The sequence below is a fragment of the Lampetra fluviatilis genome, chromosome 12 (genome assembly GCF_964198595.1).
Source record: "Lampetra fluviatilis chromosome 12, kcLamFluv1.1, whole genome shotgun sequence".
NCBI classification, from domain to species: Eukaryota; Metazoa; Chordata; class Hyperoartia; order Petromyzontiformes; family Petromyzontidae; genus Lampetra; species Lampetra fluviatilis.
In genome coordinates, this window is record NC_136286.1 from 507,474 (window position 1) to 528,763 (window position 21,290).

General features: G+C 56.8%; 2 protein-coding genes across 6 annotated transcripts in view; one reads left to right on the forward strand and one right to left on the reverse strand.

The window, feature by feature from the left end:
- Positions 1 to 8,961: 8,961 nt before the first annotated feature.
- Positions 8,962 to 13,188, forward strand: LOC144934986 (uncharacterized). Its single transcript, XM_078861252.1, has 3 exons — positions 8,962 to 9,079; positions 9,215 to 9,350; positions 10,228 to 13,188. The coding sequence occupies exons 1-3, from the start codon at positions 8,962 to 8,964 to the stop codon at positions 12,227 to 12,229; spliced, it is 2,256 nt and encodes a 751-aa protein (XP_078717378.1). The 3' UTR covers positions 12,230 to 13,188.
- A 3,057-nt stretch (positions 13,189 to 16,245) lies between these two features.
- The window catches only part of LOC144935005 (C-terminal-binding protein 1-like), a 48,640-nt gene continuing 43,595 nt past the window's right edge, over positions 16,246 to 21,290 (reverse strand). For all 5 annotated transcript variants that reach the window (XM_078861289.1, XM_078861293.1, XM_078861291.1 and 2 more), the window contains 2 exons: positions 18,908 to 19,028; positions 16,246 to 18,481 (listed from right to left, as the gene is read on the reverse strand). In XM_078861289.1, the coding sequence (XP_078717415.1) occupies positions 18,274 to 18,481; positions 18,908 to 19,028 (329 nt within the window). In that variant the 3' untranslated portion in view covers positions 16,246 to 18,273. The remainder of the gene's footprint in view (positions 18,482 to 18,907; positions 19,029 to 21,290) is intronic.

The following is a 21,290-nucleotide window of genomic DNA, read 5'->3' on the forward strand; positions in this document are numbered from 1 at the left end:
TGACACACACTCATACACACACACACTGACACACACACTGATAAACACACACACACTCCATACACACACATACACACACTGACATACACACTCATATACACACACTCACACACACTCACACACTCACACACTGACACACACACTGACACACACACTCATACACACTGCGACACACTCATACACACACACTGACACACACACTCATACACACCGACATACACACACACACCGACATACACACACACTGACATACACACTCATACACACACACACTGACATACACACTCATACATACACACACACACTGACATATACACAGACATACACACACACAATCCATACACACATAATCCATACACACACACACTCCATACACACACACTCATACACACATACACTGACACACACTCATACACACACACTGACACACACACTGACACACACACTGACACACACACTCATACACACACACCAACATACACACACACATACACACACTGACATACACACTCATACACACACTGACATACACACTCATACACACACACACACTGACACACACACTAACACACACACTAACATACACACACACACTCCATACACACACACTTATACACACACACTGACATACACACACTGACACACACACTGACACACACACTGACACACACACACACTCATACACACACACTCATACACAATGACACACACCGACATACACACACACACCGACATACACACACACTGACATACACACACACTGACATACACACTCATACACACACACTGACATACACACTCATACACACACACACTGACATACACACTCATACACACACACTGACACACACTGACACACACACTCCATACACACACATACACTCATACACACACACTGACACACTCACACACTCATACACACACACTGACACACACACTGACACACACGGCGAGTGACACGCAGCGGCTGCAGACTGACCGAGCGACTTACAGACACAGCAACACACAGAGCGACATTATCGCGAAAATTCACAGTCACATATACACATATAGTCAAATTTACATATATAGTCAAATATACACATAGAATACAAACGTATCGTCTTCCAAAGATTGTTGGGGCAGGTGTTGTTTGCGAACACCTATGAAGGGCGGCATACGAGGGGGTGGGTGGGTGGCCAGCACAACGCCCGGCCGCCTTTGTCTCCCGAGAGGTGACGTTTACACACCGCACCAGGCACTCATTTGAGACTCACTCAAAATAGGGGGTGGTGGAGGGGCATAACCGGTTCAAATATTTCGCCACTGTGTTTTGTCGTGAGCAGGAATCGAATTCTGGTCTCAGTGAACTAAACCATACACAGGGCACGTATGCACACACCCTTCCCATAGACACCCACCATAGACACACACCCTTCACATATACACCCAACACACACACACCCTTTACATAGACGCCCAACATACACACACACCCTTCACTTAGACACCCAACATACACACACACACCCTTCACATATACACCCAACACACACACACCCTTCACATGTACACCCAACATACACACACACCCTTCACATAGACACCCAAACTACACACACACACCCTTCACATAGACACCCAACATACACACACCCTTCACATGTACACCCAGCACACACACCCTTCACATATACACCCAACACACACACCCCTTCACATAGACACCCAACATACACACACACACCCCTTCACATAGACACCCAACACACACACACACACCCTTCACATATACACCCAACACACACACACCCTTCACATAGACACCCAACATACACACACCCTTCACATAGACACCCAGCACACACACCCTTCACATATACACCCAACACACACACACCCTTCACATATACACCCAACACACACACACACTCTTCACATAGACACCCAACATACACACACACCCCTTCACATAGACACCCACCATACACACACACACCCTTCACATAGACACCCAACATACACACCCTTCACATAGACACCCAACATACACACACCGTCACATAGACACCCAACACACACACCCTTCACATAGACACCCAACATACACACACACACCCCTTCACATAGACACCCAACATACACACACACCCTTCACATAGACACCCAACATACACACACACACCCTTCACATAGACACCCAACATACACACACACCCTTCACATGTACATCCAACATACACACACACCCTTCACATAGACACCCAACATACACACCCTTCACATAGACACCCAACATACACACACCCGTCACATAGACACCCAACATACACACACACCCTTCACATATACACCCAACATACACACACCCTTCACATAGACACCCAACATACACACACACCCTTCACATATACACCCAACACACACACACACACCCTTCACATAGACACCCAACACACACACACCCTTCACATAGACACCCAACATACACACACACCCTTCACATAGACACCCAACATACACACACCCTTCACATGCACACCCAACATACACACACACCCTTCACATGTACACCCAATATACACACACACACACACCCTTCACATAGACACCCAACACACACACACCCTTCACATAGACACCCAACATACACACACACCCTTCACATAGACACCCAACATACACACACACACACACTCTTCACATAGACACCCAACATACACACACACCCTTCACATAGACACCCAACATACACACCCTTCACATAGACACCCAACATACACACCCTTCACATAGACACCCAACATACACACACACACCCTTCACATGTACACCCAGCACACACACACAGACCATTCACATAGACACCCAACATACACACACACACCCTACACATATATACCCACCATACACACACACACCCTTCACATATACACCCAGCATACACACACACACTCCCTTCACATAGACACCCAGCATACACACACACACACACCCTTCACATAGACACCCAACATACACACACACACCCTATACATATACACCCAACATACACACACACACCCTTCACATATACACCCAACATACACACACACACACCCTTCACATAGAAACCCAGCATACACACACACACCCTTCACATAGACACCCAACATACACACAAACCCTTCACATGTACACCCAACATACACACACACACACCCTTCACATAGACACCCAACATACACACACCCTTCACACAGACACCCAACATACACACACACCCTACACATATACACCCAACATACACACACACACCCTTCACATAGACACCCCACATACACACATACACACCCTTCACATAGACACCCAACATACACATACCCTTCACATAGACACCCAACATACACACACACCCTACACATATACACCCAACATACACACTCACACCCTTCACATATACACCCAACATACACACACCCTTCACATAGACACCCAACATACACACACACCCTTCACATAGACATCCAACAAACACACACCCTTCACATATACACCCAACATACACACCCTTCACATAGACACCCAACATACACACACCCTTCACATAGACACCCAACATACACACACACCCTTCACATGTACACCCAGCACACACACACACCCTTTACATGTACACCCAACATACACACACCCTTCACATAGACACCCAACATACACACACACACCCTTCACATAGACACCCAACAAACACACACCCTTCACATATACACCCAACATACACACCCTTCACATGTACACCCAACATACACACACACCCTTCACATGTACACCCAACATACACACACCCTTCACATAGACACCCAACATACACACACACCCTTCACATAGACACCCAACATTCACACACACCCTTCACATAGACACCCAACATACACACACCCTTCACATAGACACCCAACATACACACACACACCCCTTCACATAGACACCCAACATACACACACACACACACACCCTTCACATAGACACCCAACACACACACACACCCTTCACATAGACACCCAACATACACACACCCTTCACATAGACACCCAACATACACACACACACCCTACACATATACACCCAACATACACACACACCCTTCACATAGACACCCAACATACACACACCCTTCACATAGAAACCCAACATACACACACACACCCTTCACATAGACACCCAACACACACACACACCCTTCACATAGACACCCAACATACACACACCCTTCACATAGACACCCAACATACACACACACACACCCTACACATATACACCCAACATACACCCTTCACATATACACTCAACATACACACACCCTTCACATAGACACCCAACACACACACACACCCTTCACATAGACACCCAGCATACACAAGTGTGGTGGGGTGAGGTGCGGTGGGGTGAGATGAAGTGGGGTGAGGTGAGGTGTGGTGAGGTGTGGTGGGGTGAGGTGTGGTGGGGTGAGGTGTGGTGGGGTGAGGTGTGGTGGGGTGAGGTGTGGTGTGGTGGGGGGTGGTGGGGTGAGGTGGGGTGAGGTGTGGTGAGGTGTGGTGGGGTGATGTGTAGTGGGTTGATGTGTGGGGGGTGAAGTGCGGTGGGGTGAGGTGAGGTGGGGTGTGGTGGGGTGGGGTGTGGTGGGGAGTGGTGTGGTGGGTGGGGTGTGGTGTGGTGTTGTGGGGAGTGGTGAGGTGAGGTGGGGTGTGGTGAGGTGTGATGGGTCCGCTGATCTCTTCCACGACGTCTCGTGAGCTCTGCAGTGGAGGCCCTTCTGTTAGCAGTGGCGTGAAAGGAGCAGATGCAGGGCTGCGCCTTTTATCTTTAATACACACAGGCATGAACAAAGACAAAACGTCTCCCCTCCCATGTAACCTCTGTAGGCCGCTGGGGCAAGTGCTGTTGCATGCATCTATAAAGGCCGCAATGCCACGCGACGGGATGGTGTGGCCAGCACGATGCCCGGCCGCTTTTGAACGTCTTCTTCCCAATGCCACACATCGCTCGTTTTAGGCCGAGTTAACCTAGGGGAGGCACGGGGCATGCTCGTATCACTCGCTACCGATACCACGCACAGACACTCGTAAAACAAAGATCGTATGTCGAGACAATGTACACTTCCGGGTTAATTGCCGTTAGCAAGCGCCTATTAAGGTGGTAGGCAAAGAGCAGTGTGGCGAGTAAGAGTTCCCGCCCGCCTTTGTATCCATACATTCTTAAGGGTTCATTTCAGGCCGAGTCGACCTGGGGCACATTCAGACTCGACATGGCTCTGCTGTTACCCCCGTGTGGGAATCCAAACACGGGCGTCATCAGGATGGAGGCGTCCGCGCGTGTACATCCAACACAAACACGACACGCATACAACAACACTCACACTGCAGGCACATTCACCAGAACACGACACGCATACAACAACAACACTCACACACACTCACTCACACTGCAGGCACATTCACCATAACACGACACGCATACAACAACAACACTCACACACACTCACTCACACTGCAGGCACATTCACCATAACACGACACGCATACAACAACAACACTCACACACACTCACACTGCAGGCACATTCACCAGAACACGACGCGTTCACACTCACACACAAAGCGAGACACACGCCACGCACACGGAACAACACCACAAACGCACCCCCAGGGCGCGTACAGACAACGCACAGGCAGAACGCAGTCGCATCAACTACTGTACAGACAACACGCCTTGTTGTCCTGCTCGACACACACAACGCACAATGCCGTGAGCTCGAATACACGGAGTGCACACACACACAGTACACACACACGTAGTGCACACACACACGCAGTGCACACACACAGTACACACACACACGCAGTGCACACACACACGCAGTGCACACACACAGTACACACACACACGTAGTGCACACACACACGCAGTGCACACACACACGTAGTGCACACACACACGCAGTGCACACACACACGTAGTGCACACACACACAGTACACACACACACAGTACACACACACACACGCAGTGCACACACACGTAGTGCACACACACGCAGTGCACACACACACGCAGTGCACACACACAGTACACACACACACGCAGTGCACACACACACGCAGTGCACACACACAGTACACACACACACGTAGTGCACACACACACGCAGTGCACACACACACGTAGTGCACACACACACGCAGTGCACACACACACGTAGTGCACACACACACAGTACACACACACACAGTACACACACACACACGCAGTGCACACACACGTAGTGCACACACACGCAGTGCACACACACACGTAGTGCACACACACACAGTACACACACACACACGTAGTGCACACAAACGTAGTGCACACACACAGTACACACACACGTAGTGCACACACACACAGTACACACACACACGTAGTGCACACACACGTAGTGCACACACACACAGTACACACACACACGTAGTGCACACACACACAGTACACACACACAGTACACACACGTAGTGCACACACACGTAGTGCACACACACGTAGTGCACACACACACACGTAGTGCACACACACACAGTACACACACACAGTACACACACGTAGTGCACACACACAGTACACACACACGTAGTGCACACACACACAGTACACACACACACGTAGTGCACACACGTAGTGCACACACACAGTACACACACGCACAGTACACACACACGCACGTAGTGCACACACACGTAGTGCACACACGGACAACACACGACACGCACACACACGCAGATTACACGCACAGGCCACGCCACAACCTCAAACCACACACACAGACACACAGACAGCACGGGCTACACACACAGCACGGGCTACACACACACAGACAGCACGGGCTACGCACACACATACAGCACGGGCTACGCACACACAGACAGCATGGGCTACACACAGACAGCACGGGCTACACACACAGCACGGGCTACACACACACAGACAGCACGGGCTACACACACACATACAGCACGGGCTACGCACACACATACAGCATGGGCTACACACAGACAGCACGGGCTACACACACACAACACGGGCTACACACACAGACAGCACGGGCTACACACACACAGACAGCACGGGCTACGCACACACATACAGCACGGGCTACGCACACACAGACAGCATGGGCTACACACAGACAGCACGGGCTTCACACACACAACACGGGCTACACACACACACAGCACGGGCTACACACACACAGACAGCATGGGCTACACACAGACAGCACGGGCTTCACACACACAACACGGGCTACACACACACACAGCACGGGCTACACACACACAGACAGCACGGGCTACGCACACACACACAGCACGGGCTACGCACACACAGACAGCATGGGCTACACACAGACAGCACGGGCTTCACACACACAACACGGGCTACACACACACACAGCACGGGCTACACACACACAGACAGCACGGGCTACACACAGACAGCACGGGCTACACACAGACAGCACGGGCTACACACACACAACACGGGCTACACACACAGACAGCACGGGCTACACACACACACACACACAGCACGGGCTACACACACACACAGCACGGGCTACACACACAGACAGCACGGGCTACACACACAGCACGGGCTACACACACAGACAGCACGGGCTACACACACACACACACAGCACGGGCTACACACACACACAGCACGGGCTACACACACACAGCACGGGTTACACACACACAGCACGGGCTACACACACAGACAGCACGGGCTACACACACACAGCACGGGCTACACACACACAGCACGGACTACACACACACACAGCACGGGCTACACACACACAGCACGGGCTACACACACACAGCACGGGCTACACACACACAGCACGGGTTACACACACACAGCACGGGCTACACACACACATACAGCACGGGCTACACACACACACACACAGCACGGGCTACACACACAGCACGGGTTACACACACACACAGCACGGGTTACACACACACATACAGCACGGGCTACACACACACACAGCACGGGTTACACACACACAGCACGGGCTACACACACACATACAGCACGGGCTACACACACACACACAGCACGGGCTACACACACACAGCACGGGCTACACACACACACACAGCACGGGCTACACACACACACACAGCACGGGCTACACACACACATACAGCACGGGCTACACACACACACACAGCACGGGCTACACACACACATACAGCACGGGCTACACACACACACACAGCACGGGCTACACACACACACAGCACGGGTTACACACACACAGCACGGGTTACACACACACACAGCACGGGCTACACACACACACACAGCACGGGCTACACACACACAGCACGGGCTACACACACACAGACAGCACGGGCTACACACACACACACAGCACGGGTTACACACACACAGCACGGGCTACACACACACAGACAGCACGGGCTACACACACACACAGCACGGGCTACACACACACACAGCACGGGTTACACACACACAGCACGGGCTACACACACACAGACAGCACGGGCTACACACACACACACACAGCACGGGCTACACACATAGACAGCACGGGTTACACACACACAGCACGGGCTACACACACACAGACAGCACGGGCTACACACATCCACAACACACGGACGCGCTCACGTAACGCACACGACGCACGGGGAGGGAGCGGCAGGGGAGAGGGGGGGGCGTGAGTGAGTGGATGGGAGGAGTGGGGGAGGGAGAGGAGACAGAGGGAGGAGGGGGGGGAGGCGGTGTGGGTGGTGCGCTTGAGTGAGTGGATGGGAGGGAGGAAGAGAGAGGGGAGGGAGGGAGGGGAGGGAGCTCCGGGGAGGGTTCGCGGCGCACCGGAGGGGGTACGGGCGGGGACGGGCGATGGGGGTGGGGGGGGCGCGGCGATGGGGGTGGGGGCCCCCCGAGCAATCCGCGGGACAGGGGAGCGCGGCAGGGCCCGGCGGGGGGCCCCTCGTCGTGAAATGGCGCTGAGTGTGCGGCACGGGCTGGCGGCGCGGGGCGGCATCCATCAGCGCTAAACGAGTGTGTAAACAAAGCGATGTCCCCTCCGCTCATTAGGGCTGACAGGCGGCGCGCATGCGCGCTCCACATTAAGCTCGTCCCGAGGCGGATCATGTCTGCGGTGCGGGCACTCAGATCCTGAGGTTTGGCTCCATCTCCGCGGCGCGGCTCGGCGGCGGCGCGGGGACCCCGGGACACCCCGCGACCCTCCTCCTCCTCGCCGCGTCTCCTCCCGCGCCTCCCCGGGGCGGCGGCGGCGGCGGCGCGTCCGGTGCGGGAGCTCGGAGCTCGACTTCGGGTTTCGTGGCCAAGAAATAAAAAAATAAAATTTGTAAAAAAAAGAGAGGAGAGGTGGGGGGAGAGAGAGAGAAGGGAGCAGCAGCAGGAGAGAGGAGGAGGATGATGGGGAGGGAGAAGAGAGAGATGGTGGTGGTGGTGGGGGGGGGCGCGCGGGGGCTGTGGGGGGCCATGATTAATTGGCTGCGAACCCCCCTATTGACACGGCGAGCGGCGCGGTTGACGCGGCTCACGCGGCGGTGTAAATTAGCCCGGGGGGGGGAGGCGCCTCCACCTGCCCCGAGCCCCCCTCGGGCGACCCGGGACGCCGCGATTTTTTCTCTCTCCGCTTCCTCCTCTCGCCGTCGCCGCTGCTGCCCGCGCGCGCACGGGGCTCATCGTCCCATCGAGTTCCCCCGCGCCTCCTCCTCCTCTTCCCTGGGACCGGGGGGGAGGGAGGTGGTGGTGGGGGCGCATCCCGGGCGGGCGGGAGGGAGGCAGTAGGCCCAGGCCTCTCGCCATTAGCAGCAGACATGGGGTGCGCGCCCCGGGCCGCCGCCGCCGCCTCCTCCTCCTCCTCGCCCCCGCTTTGTTGTTGTTGTCGTTGTCGTCTCTGTCGCCGCGCGCTCCGCGCCGCCGCCGCGGGGACCGGCGCCCACCGCCCCTACTAAGCCGGGGGCCCCGCGCGGGGCCACACCTGTGGCGCGGAGATCGGGGCCGCGGGGCTTGATCAATAGACGGATCGGTAACGGGCCCCCCCCCCCCGCATCTCTCTCTCCCCGCTCTCAACTCTCTCCTCTCTCAATATCCTCACCGGCTCGCGCCGCCCCCGCTCTCCCCTCTCCCCCCCGCGCTCTCCTCCCTCCCTGCAGGCGGCGGCGGCGGGGTGTCTTGAATTTGGCAGGGGCCCGGGTGAGTGATATGGAAACACACTACTCGGAGCTCACCCCCTTCCTGCCCGACATGCTCCCGTGGGGCAGCCAGCTGTGGGAACAACGGGCCGCTCCGTGGGACCACCTGAGCGGCCACCACCACCACCATCACCACCACCACCCGGGGCTGGCGGCCGCGGGGACCCACGCCGTGTGGGAGCCCAGCCAGCGGGGGCCCTGGGACGTGAACGCGCGGCACGTGGCCGGCCTCCCGTGGGGCAGCCCCCTGTGGGACCACCCGAGACAGCCCTGGAAAATCAATAGCCAGGCGGACAGCTTCCCCGCCACGGTGGTGAGCGAGGGGGAGGGCGGCAGCGAGAAGACGTACACAATCCTGGAAATGGTGCGTGAAAACGCGAGCGGCGGGGCCAGGCGACCCCAGATTAGTAATGGCTCGACGCCTGGGGGAGTCGTGCAGGCGAGGCGGCCAGATCCCTCCTCCGCCTCCTCCTCCGCCGCCTCCTCCTCGCAGGCGACCAACGGGGGAGTCGCGGCCGCCGCCGCCGCGGGCATGAGCGGCCCCCACGGCCTGTGCCAGCTGTGCGGCGAGGCGCTGCCCGCAGACTTCGTGGCGCTGCGCAACCACGCCAAGCGCCACATGGACAAGCAGTCGCTCATGTGCATGAGCTGCAGCGCGCAGTGCAAGAGCTCCTCGTCCCTCACCGTGCACGTGCTGCGCCACATGGGCATCTACCTGTTCGCGTGCGACACGTGCGGGAAGCGCTACCCCACCAAGTGGCATCTGGACGAGCACAGGCGTGCGCACGAGCAGCAGCAGCAACAGCAGCAGCAACAGCAGCAGCAGCTGCACCAACAGCAGCTGCTGCACCACGCGGCCGTCAGCGCAAACAGCATCGGCATCAGCATCGGCGGAGGTGTCGGAAGCAGCAGCAACGGCGGTGGCCACAGCATGAAGCAGCAGCAGCAGCAGCAGCAGCTGGAAAGGAGCCAGGAGGAGAACAATCTGCTGTCGAGTTGGCTGGACGCGCAGTACGAGTACGGGGACTACTTCGGGCACCTGGCGGCGAGGGCGGCCGCGGCCGCGGCCCCGGGCCACGCGCTCTGCCACCACCACCACCAGCTCCCGCAGGCCGGGGTGCAGGTGCAGGTCGCGGCCGCCGCGGCGGCGGCCGCAGCCGCGGCGGCCGCAGCGGGTGGACACCCGGCCCCGCTGCACCATCACCTGCACCATCATCATCACCAACCTGTGCAGCAACTGCAGCAACTGCAGCAACAGCAGCAACATCAGCTTCAACAGCAGCAGCTTCAACAGCAGCAGCTTCAGCAGCAACAACAGCAACAACAGCAACAACAACAGCAGCAGCAGCCCACCCGGCTGTCCAGAGCGGCTGTTTGCGCTGACCTCTCGCCACGGCGGGAGAACGGAGCAGCCTCCGTCGCGGCGGCCCCGGGGGCCGTGCCCGCGCCCTTGCCCGCGGGGCCGCCCGTGCCGGCGTCGGCACCGCCACCCCCCGCCCCCCCACGCGAAGGCGGCGGCGGTGGTGGCGGCGGCGCGACCTCCTCCTCGACCTCGACGCCCTCCTCGTCCTCGTCGGGGGCGCGCGCCGCATGCCAGATCTGCGGCAAGGAGCTGCTGGCCGAGTTTGCGTGCGTGCGTGAGCACGCCAAGCGGCACCACGTGGACAAGAGCAGCCTCACGTGCACGTGCTGCGGCCTGCGCTGCAAGACCTCCTCGGCGCTCACCATCCACGTGCTCAAGCACGTGGGCGTGCTGCTGTTCGCGTGCGACGTCTGCGGGAAGCGCTACACCACCAAGTGGTATCTGCAGGACCACCGGCGCGCGCACGAACGCGCCGGGGAGGTGCACGGGGCCACGCCGCCCGTGCACCACCAGCAGCAGCAGCAGCACCATCACCCGCACCTCGTCGGCGCGCAGGAGGCGCGATGTGCGGCGGGCCAGAGGGGTCTCCCTTCCATCTAGACCCTAACACCCCCCACCACTCTCCCTGTCACCCTCACCCCTCCCCGCATCTCCCCCCCCCCGTCCCTCTGCCGTCTCACACCACTTCACCGTGCGCTGCATAAAGTTTACACGGCTACACACGCCACGACGCAGCCACACGGACCCTGATGGTGGTGATGGTGTTGATGGTGGTGGTGGTGATGGCGGTGATGATATCAGCTCAGCGACGCTGCTCGGGGGCCGTGTAGTGACTCCACTGCGGCCCGCCCGTGAACCCTTGGTCCAACATTTATACACGACGCTAGCGGTTACTTATATCCTGCAGTGTTTGACATGATTGTCACCAACACTTGTATACGATGTAACGTCTTATCATTATTCTTATATTATTATATCCTGTATCGTATCCGCGCTTGGCTTTAAGACGCGCGTGGGGAGGCAGTGGCTTAGCCCCTTATTCCGCTGACCCGAGGATTGACGGGGCCACGGTCAAGTTCCTTCACCTTAACATTTGACCCTGGAACCACGCAGGGTCATCACCAAGAAGCCTCCTCGAGTTCCGTCCGGTGCTGGTGGAGGGGAGGCTGCCGTAACCCCCCTCGTCGCGGGGTAATTGCCGGGGCGCGTGACTCCTCCTCGAGCTGTAATTACTCATTAAGTCATTAGCGAGGGGGGCGACCCCCCTCCTCCCCACGAGCGCCCGCGGCTCCACGCGCCGCCCCCCCCCCGCCTCGCGGGCGATGCCTGAACCCTCGACCCGCGCGCGGTACTCGGGGGGGGACACGCTCGGGGGATGCACGGAGATCGACGCATAGAGAAAGGCGCACGTGTCCCATGGAGACACAGGCACATAGACACATCGAGGACTAGGGATGAGCAAGACAACACGACGCATTGGCACGGGCGCACACGGCGAGAACACGGACACGCGGCAACCCACGGATACAGAACCACCAACACAGACGCAGACATACAAATACACAGGCGCAGCTACACGCACTACAGCTGCACGCACAAAGATACATACACAGATACACACACACAGATACACACACGAGCACTCGTACCCACCCAGATATACACGGGCACACACACAGTGAGGCCATCAAACAGCCGCACACAACCACATAGATGCTGTGTGCAGACACGCCACACAAAGACGCACACGACCGCAGAGACACACGTGCTGTACACACACTCCTGATAACCTTAGGCTATATCAGAGTTGCGCGTTCAGAAAGATACTTGCACAAAGACACGCAGACATACAGAGAACCACAGACGCACGCTGTTCACAGAGACATGTGATGTACACACAGAGACACACACGGACACTTACGCGCGTGTGAGGAGTTGAGGTCGGGGCAGCTGTGGTCGATGTTGGTTTCGAGGCCCCTTTTGTATCCCCGACTTGCAAAATAGCAATAATGCCGGCAGCACCTCCCACACAGCTGCAGCACTGCGCGAATCCCTCACCGGCTACCAAAGGCGTTCACGTGCCCCCCACCCCTTCTCCACCCCTCCACCGACGTACCGTGTCAAGTGGCGGCCGCACGCGCGTAGTTCAGGTGGCCCCACCACCTGCAGGGCGCAGGTGAGCGCGCACGCGTTGCGTGTCGTGCCGCGAGTGACCGCGCGCGCCTGCACGTTCGGGGCTGACCGCGCGTGGTCGATGCGGGTGACCGCGCGTGCGGTTTCAGTGACCGCGAGCCTCGGGTGCGATCACACGGCGTGTAGAGCGCGCACTCCCTCCCCCCCACTCTCCTCCCCCCCACTCTCCTCCCCCACTCTCCTCCCCTCACTCTCCTCCCCCCACTCCTCTCCCCACTCTCCTATCTCTCGCTCCCGGTGCGGTGCTAAGTAGAGCCGCGTCCCCTCCTCCCCCGCGCTCGCTCCCGCGTCCAGCTGCCTTCCCCGTGTCGCGTCGCGGGGGGTCTCAAAGTCGCGTTGCTCCCGAGGGCGCAGAGGGGGGTAAAGCGGCGTGCCCCGCGTGTCCCCCGGGGGCAGCGTGGACACGGCGTGGACACGGCGTGGACACGAGAGTGCAGAATAAGCTATAAGCGTGTAATGAGACACCACCGGTGTATAAACGGCACTCATAACTTTTGACACTCGCATTGCAAAGCTTTTGGAGTTGCGCATCCTCGTCACGCACCTTGACACAGACGGTCACTCAGCTGATTCTCGTTACGCCGGACCTGATGTTAGCTGTTAATTTAAGGAACAAGGGGCGCTTTTAAATGATTAGTTGAAGCGTAGCAGTACTTTCCGAGATCGTGTAACCATTTACATCTTCTGTTCATGTATCCATGTTATCAGCAAGCATAGCTAAATGATTTGGAATCCGACATCTTATATATTTATGGTACATATTCATGGCATTTCGAGACTGTTGGATAATTTGTGTTTAATAAAAAGAGTTCCATAATTATTAATTGGCGTCTCTTGTGAATGCGCCGCGTGAACTCTGGGAACATGGGCGTCAGAATTCTATGGGGACGGGGACCAAGGGGGGTGGGGACCAAAGGGGATACAGACCAAGGGGGATGGGAACCTATGGCGACGGGTACCAAGTGGGATGAGGAACATGGGGGATGGGGACCAAGGGAAACGGGGACCAAGGGACATTCCAATTGGGATCAGTGCAAGGGTGGACCTCACACTTGGCCCTCAAAGGCATCTCACGCACACAGGGACCTCATATGGTCTCACTCACTCACTCGGAGACCTAAGACCCCCGAATAGCCTTTTAGCAGACTGCTGGGGCAAGTGCTTGACATACAAGGGGGTGGGTGGCTAACAGTCGGCCTGGTCGCCTTTGTCTCCCCAGGGTTCATGTTTACACCCTGCGGCGGGTTTTCATTTAAGGCTGCATTGACCTACAGGAGTTGTGGGCCCGGTTCAAATACACGCCACCGTTATCGGTCGCGAGTGGGAATTAAAATCCGGGTCGCCGGGTCAAGCAGTGCAGTGCGCCTCGCCGCGACACCATCGCTGTCCACGGCACCGTGTGACCTGACACAGGGGATGTTGCTCTCGTTCATAAAGGGATCCCACCAGGGCCCCACACACGGTCCTCCTGCATTGGTGTCCGCTCACTGGACTTGCCGCTTGAGGAGATGCACTCCAATCTTGATTTGAAGCTTTCGTGCCAGCAGGAATCCATACTTTGGTTCTTTCGGTAAAGTCACGTAGTTAGAAAGAAAATAAATCACGACGTTTCGATTGCAACGCAAGCTCTCCCACTTCAGCAATTTTTTCTTGCTGTGGTTTTCCCACCCGATGACGATTGCTTGTGTTGCAATCGAAACGTCGTGATTTGTTTTACTTTATTTCTAACTACGTGACTTTACCGAAAAAAACAAAGAGTAGAGATGCACTCCGTCCTCCTCCCGGGCTCGTCATCCCCACCAGGCAGCATGGAGTGGGCTGCGGAGTCGGTCGCGGGGTGGGATGGAGCTGTGGCACGAGTTTCTCTGGAACCGTCGTATTATATGCTGGGATTGTCCGTGGTGGAGGTGTGTGGTGTGGGTGCGTGTGGGCGGCACCGCGAGCAGGCGACACACTGGACAGGCAACGCACTCCACATTGCGCGATTCACCTAAGGTCGACGGCGCCCCTGGACAGGTGACCCAGCCGGGATTGGGCGGCACAGCCAAGGACGGGCGACGCCACAGCGCAAGCCTCGCTTATAAAAACCAGCAACAATGCGGGGGGCTTTTTTAATAATTTTTTTTTTAATTTCCTTTAAAGGTAATATACAAGTCACAGTGATTTAGGGAACTTCCCTACAGCTATAAAGTCCACAAAATGCGTAAAACACATGACTAATAACCTTAATTGTTAAAACTAACACAACTAGTACAAAGTTCACAACCTCACGGCCCAATAATAATCATGATGATGATGGCGATGATGGTGGTGGTGGTGATGGTGATGAGACAGCTACGCAGGCGGCGCGAGGAGCTGCTGGGCTTTCCGGCCCCACGAGCGTTAAGTGGAGTCTGGGACCCCTCTAACCCCCCCCCCCCCCCCGAGGAGCCCCCCCACTCTTAGAAGCTAGAGGGCGTACAATCCCCTTCCCCCATCACCCTGAGGAGGGTGTGGGGGAAAGGGAACAGAGAAGATCTTGTTACGCACGGTCCGTGACACCGGCTCAGACTTAACCAAGGAATGAAAGGTGGGTGGGGTCATCCCACCCCAAGTACACTGGGGTTGGAGGGGGCCCCCCCCACACCAGTTTGATTTGTGAAAAGACAAGGTGACCTCCGTTGACCCCCACTGCTGCAAAGGAATGATCTCCGGGAGTCCCGCATGCACATGGGGGTTTGGTGCGCTGAACGTCCGTGCCTGTGCAGTGATTAGCATTCCCTGGAAGGACGAGCTTTGAAACTTTCCCCACACCGGGAGAAAACCCAGCCCAGGGGTTGTAGGGGGGAAAAGGTCGGGGGGTCCTAAACTCCTCACCCCTTTGTTTCGACACGGAGAACCCCGTAGACACCGTAGCCCGCTTGTGGAAGAAAACGAATAAAAAAAATACAAACAGCTATGCTAATGCGTTACATAATCAACGTTTAACATTGTACGCTTTAACCCATTGCGTCTAATAAATATCAGGAATAAATCCGCATTTTCTGCCCCGCGTGCTCACTCTTCCCACTCGCCGATCCCATCCGACGCGGAACCTGGTGGCCGATCAGGGTCAAGGTCAGGGCTCTGGGTCATGGCATGACTAAATGGGCATTTGAACGCTGCCCAAACTGAGAGGACGTCTGAGCACTCGCAGCTGTGGCCTCTCTCTCGGTGCCCTCGGGTGGCGCCCGCAACTCTCTGCCCTCGCCAAGTGTGGATGCCTCCCCCCCCAACTCCACTCACGGCCACCGTTCGAAGTTGTGCACCCTTGTCGCTCCGCGTTTAAAATGGGATTCGGCCTCGACCACCTTTTTTTTGTCACCACGGACTTGGCTTCACCGAGCAAAATGTGACCCCCACCCCCATGTCTCAATCCACCCTCCCACGTTCACCACAGTTGTGCGCTCATCGCTCTTTCCATCTCTACCGCAGGAGGGGAATTCTATTTGCGCCCAGAGGCGTGGCGTCATGCCCCTCCAGGGGGCATATGACCCGGAAGGGCACCCTGGCCAGACTTACCCCAAAACCCACCTGCCTACCACCCTCGACACAATGGGCATCACCGGCACCAGCAGCAGCCAAAGGCGGCAGAGCTTATGTTGTTTAAGAGTTCACGCCACGAGGCCAATTTTGGAAAATTACCATCGTTAGCGCCGCCCACTGCTCCCGGCGCAAGTTCAGGAGCCTCCCGCGTCCCACGGGGTCGCGGGAGAGGTCGGGCCTGATTATGGATCGTTTGACATCACGATGTCCACTTATCACCCACGGTATATAATTTGTAACTGGTTCCGAACCCTCGCCGGGCAATCACGATAACGTCTGTCAAAAAGAAGCACATTCAAACACGAGAAATGTATAAAGTGTTTTTTTTATAAACGTCCTCGTGTTGTTTGACTGGTTTACACATCAGCGCTGTTCTGTTGCCGGGGAAACCCAGAGCCGAGGGCCTCGCGCCTCAACAAGCGGCAGTAAACAACACGGCCTCTCTACTCCGGCACACGCGGGGATTCGGAGAGAGCGCGCCGCCGCCTCCGCCGTCTCCTCGATTGTTCTGTGATGAAACGAGGACAGGACGCGGTTCCATCTACGTTTAGCCAAACGTGGACATTCATCACGCCATGCCGGCTCTGCGTGGCCAGCGGAAGGGTTAAAACGGACGCACGGGACGTGACGTGCATTACTGCGCGCTCTCTCGACGGGCACGGATACGCACGCGCACACACACACACGCGCGCACACACACACGGACGCGCGCGCGCACGCCGGGACGCGTCCGGCTCTGCTCACGGCCCCCCCCTCACTCACACGCATGCACCCACTGCCCCCCCCCGGCCAGCCCTACACCCCCTTCCTCCCACCCGTGGCACCACCTTGTTGGGCAGCAGAGGGAGGGGACCCCCGGCCGACTAGGGGAGTGGAGGGCGGGGGGGCTATTTCCCCCGGCCGTCGTCTGCGCCGTCGCGGCCCATGGGGTTGTGGGCTCCGCCGCCGCCCCCCATCCCGTCTCTCTCCGCCTCAGTCTTCCCAAGGCCGGGCGAGGGGGTGTGCGGAGGGTGCGCCACCACGGGCGCCAGCCCGTGCGTGATGGGCATCATTCCATCCACACCGCCGGGCATGCCCACCATGCTACCCGGAAACCTGCGCGAGATGGGGGGGGGGGATACAGAGACACGCGCGCACACAGATGGGGAGACGGGTCAGCGCAGCACATTTTTGTGGAGCGAGCAGCTACCGTGCAGCAATGTCCTACAATAGGAGTCAAATAAAAACGCGGGGCAGCAAAGCGAGGCGCGCAAGGCGGCAATGGGGGCTCGAACGCTCGACGTCCTTAAAAGCCATGGCCGCCGTAGCATAGGTGCCTGCGTCTTTGCAGCTGCGTGCCACGAAGCTGGCAGAGACTGGGAGGCCCCCAACTCCCCCATGACCTTCGCACGAGTTTAACCCACGAGAGGGTTATCATCAACAATGCTCGCAGTGCCGCTTCGCAGTCCTCGCTTGAGACCGTCCCCGTGATCCTGGTGGTCCCCATGGGTGTACCCCGTGGTCCCCGCGGTCTCGGCGCACCTGTACGCGGCCCCGTTGAGTTCGGGGTGCACAGCGCCGGGGTCCATGGGGGCCCAGTGCGACGCCGCAGTCGGGAAAAACTCCTTGTTCACACAGTTCTTGAGGGCATCAGGGATGCGTCCTGAGTACACACACGCACGCAATTACAAAAGATCCTCTCCCCCGTATAGTCTTTCACAGGCCATCAAAGGAAAGTGCTGTTAGCGAGCACCTATGAAAGCCGGCACGGCACACGAAGAGGGGGTTGTGTGGCCAGCAACACCCCCAGCCACCTTGTCTCCTAGAAACTAAAGTTTACACACCGCTCCAAGTACTTATGTAAGGCTGAATCGACCTAGGGGAGGCCCAGGACCAGTCCAGACATTCGCTATTGTTATTATAGTGCAGTGCGCTAACCACTGCGCCAAGGTTCCCCACACAATTACACACAACTGTGGCCATTTAATCATCCGGAAAAATGCCTGATTTCATACAATCTCAGGCGCCAAATACTGAGTTCAGCCGAGGTAGTCATTGGATGGGCGCCCACCATAGATGTAACAGCTGCCGTAGACTGTTGGGGGCTACGTTGTGAGCAGAGGGCGGTGCAGGAAATCCATTGTTGTTACATCTCCACTTCCCGCCTTCACGAGCCCACACTGACCATTCACTACTAATAGACAGTGATGACACCACTGCACTTGTGCCAGGCTAGGTGCATTTGGAGGCTATCACGTCAAGTTTTGGAGGCTCAGTGCTGGCAGGAAGGAGGTCAGGGGACAGACCCAAGTGTTATGGATTGACTGACAGCACTGACAGAAGCACCGCCTGTGCTCCCCACAGTGCCAATTTACTGTGAATTAAGGGACTGTCATTTTTCTCAATGTTGTTAGTGTAGCATTTATAATGTTAAACAAAATCGCTAAACTAAACTAAAAACTATCAGTGGCTGGCAACCTCTTCACCAAAAGACCAAATTATAAAGTCTATGCTTACAAAGACAAACATATTCCCCGAATAGCCTACATACGGTGGTGGGGCGAGCGCTGTTAGCGAGCACCTATGAAGGCTGGGCCAGCGAACAAGAAGCACCACGACCTTGGGTCTCCCCAGTGCTGATATTGAACACACCGCAACGGTTATTCATTTTAGGCTAAGGCAACTTAGGGGAGACCTAGGACCGGTTCAGATATTCATCGCCGACATTAGGCATGAGTAGCAATCGAACGTGGGCCACCAGGTTCGGAGTCCAGCGTGCTAACCACTATGCTATGCAGACAAACATCCCCTGTAGCCTTAACAGACTGTTGGGGCAAGTGCTGTTAGCGAGCACCGAAAAAGGCTGGCACAGCACACGAGGGGGTGGGCGGCCAGCACCACGCTCAACCGCCTTTGTCTCCTAAGTGGTAATATTTACACACTGCACCAGGTACTCATTTGAGGCCGAGTCGACCTAGGGGAGGCCCAGGACTAGCTCAGATAAATGTCACTAGTGTTGGCTGTGAGCGGGAATAGAACTCAGGTTGCCAGGTTCGTAGCGTAGCGCGTGAACCACTAAGCCACTGCTCCCCAGACACACATACACGCACGGAGGAGCTGATGTGCAGCTCCGGGCACCAACTGTTGGCTTTGTTATCACGATGCTTGTTTACCCAAGAAAGCCTCACTGAATCTCAAGGCTATTTTGGAGCGTCTCACTGAATTTTCAGTGGAGGGCAATGTTGTTGATTTTTATTCCCAATTGAGTAATTCTCAGGCCATATTTTACAGCATGTTTGGCCACGACCCAATTACATCGTGTGTACATTTTTAGCTATGAAGGAAACCTGAAAAAACCCGGGAAAGGAACCGAGAGCACTTCTTGCTGCGAGGCACAGAGCTTTACCATCGCGCCGTCGCCCTGCCGCTCAACACTCATTTACAGCAGCAGCAGCGGCGGCAGGTGGAGCGAGAAGTGTCCCCGAGGCAGAGGGAGGAGTGCGCGGTGGCGGCGCGGGGGACTCGGGAGCCGGAATACAAATTACACGCCGCGTAATTGCTCTGTGGAAGCTCCACAGGAATCGTGACGCGAGCTCTCGTCCCCTCTCCGAGGACCCCCGTCGCGGCGCCGAGGACAACGAGCGTCCGAGGGGCGGGGGAGTGGAGCGCCAGGGTAGGGGAGGGGGGGTGGGAGGGCAGGGGATGCGCGTCTCTGGCAGGACTCTCCCCCACCCCCCGTAGCGTTCGCGCACGTGGACGCAGAGTCTCCCCTACGCCGGCGCACGGAACGTATGCGCCGTGGATTTGGGGCGCACGCAAGAGCAGGTGGGTTCACGCGTGGGGTTTACAAGGGTGCGGGTTGGGATCGGGATGGATTGAGGTACGTGTAAGTGCATCAGGGTTCAGGGTGGGTTTAGGATTTTCA

Excerpts from the sequence above, each read along its gene's own strand:
- LOC144934986 (XM_078861252.1), top strand. The coding sequence starts at position 8,962 with ATGGGGGTGGGGGCCCCCCGAGCAATCCGCGGGACAGGGGAGCGCGGC. Across the intron at positions 9,080-9,214 it reads CGGGCTGGCGGCGCGGGGCG|ATCCTGAGGTTTGGCTCCAT; the intron begins GCATCCATCAGC and ends GCGGGCACTCAG. Across the intron at positions 9,351-10,227 it reads CGGCGGCGGCGGCGCGTCCG|GCGGCGGCGGCGGGGTGTCT; the intron begins GTGCGGGAGCTC and ends CCCTCCCTGCAG.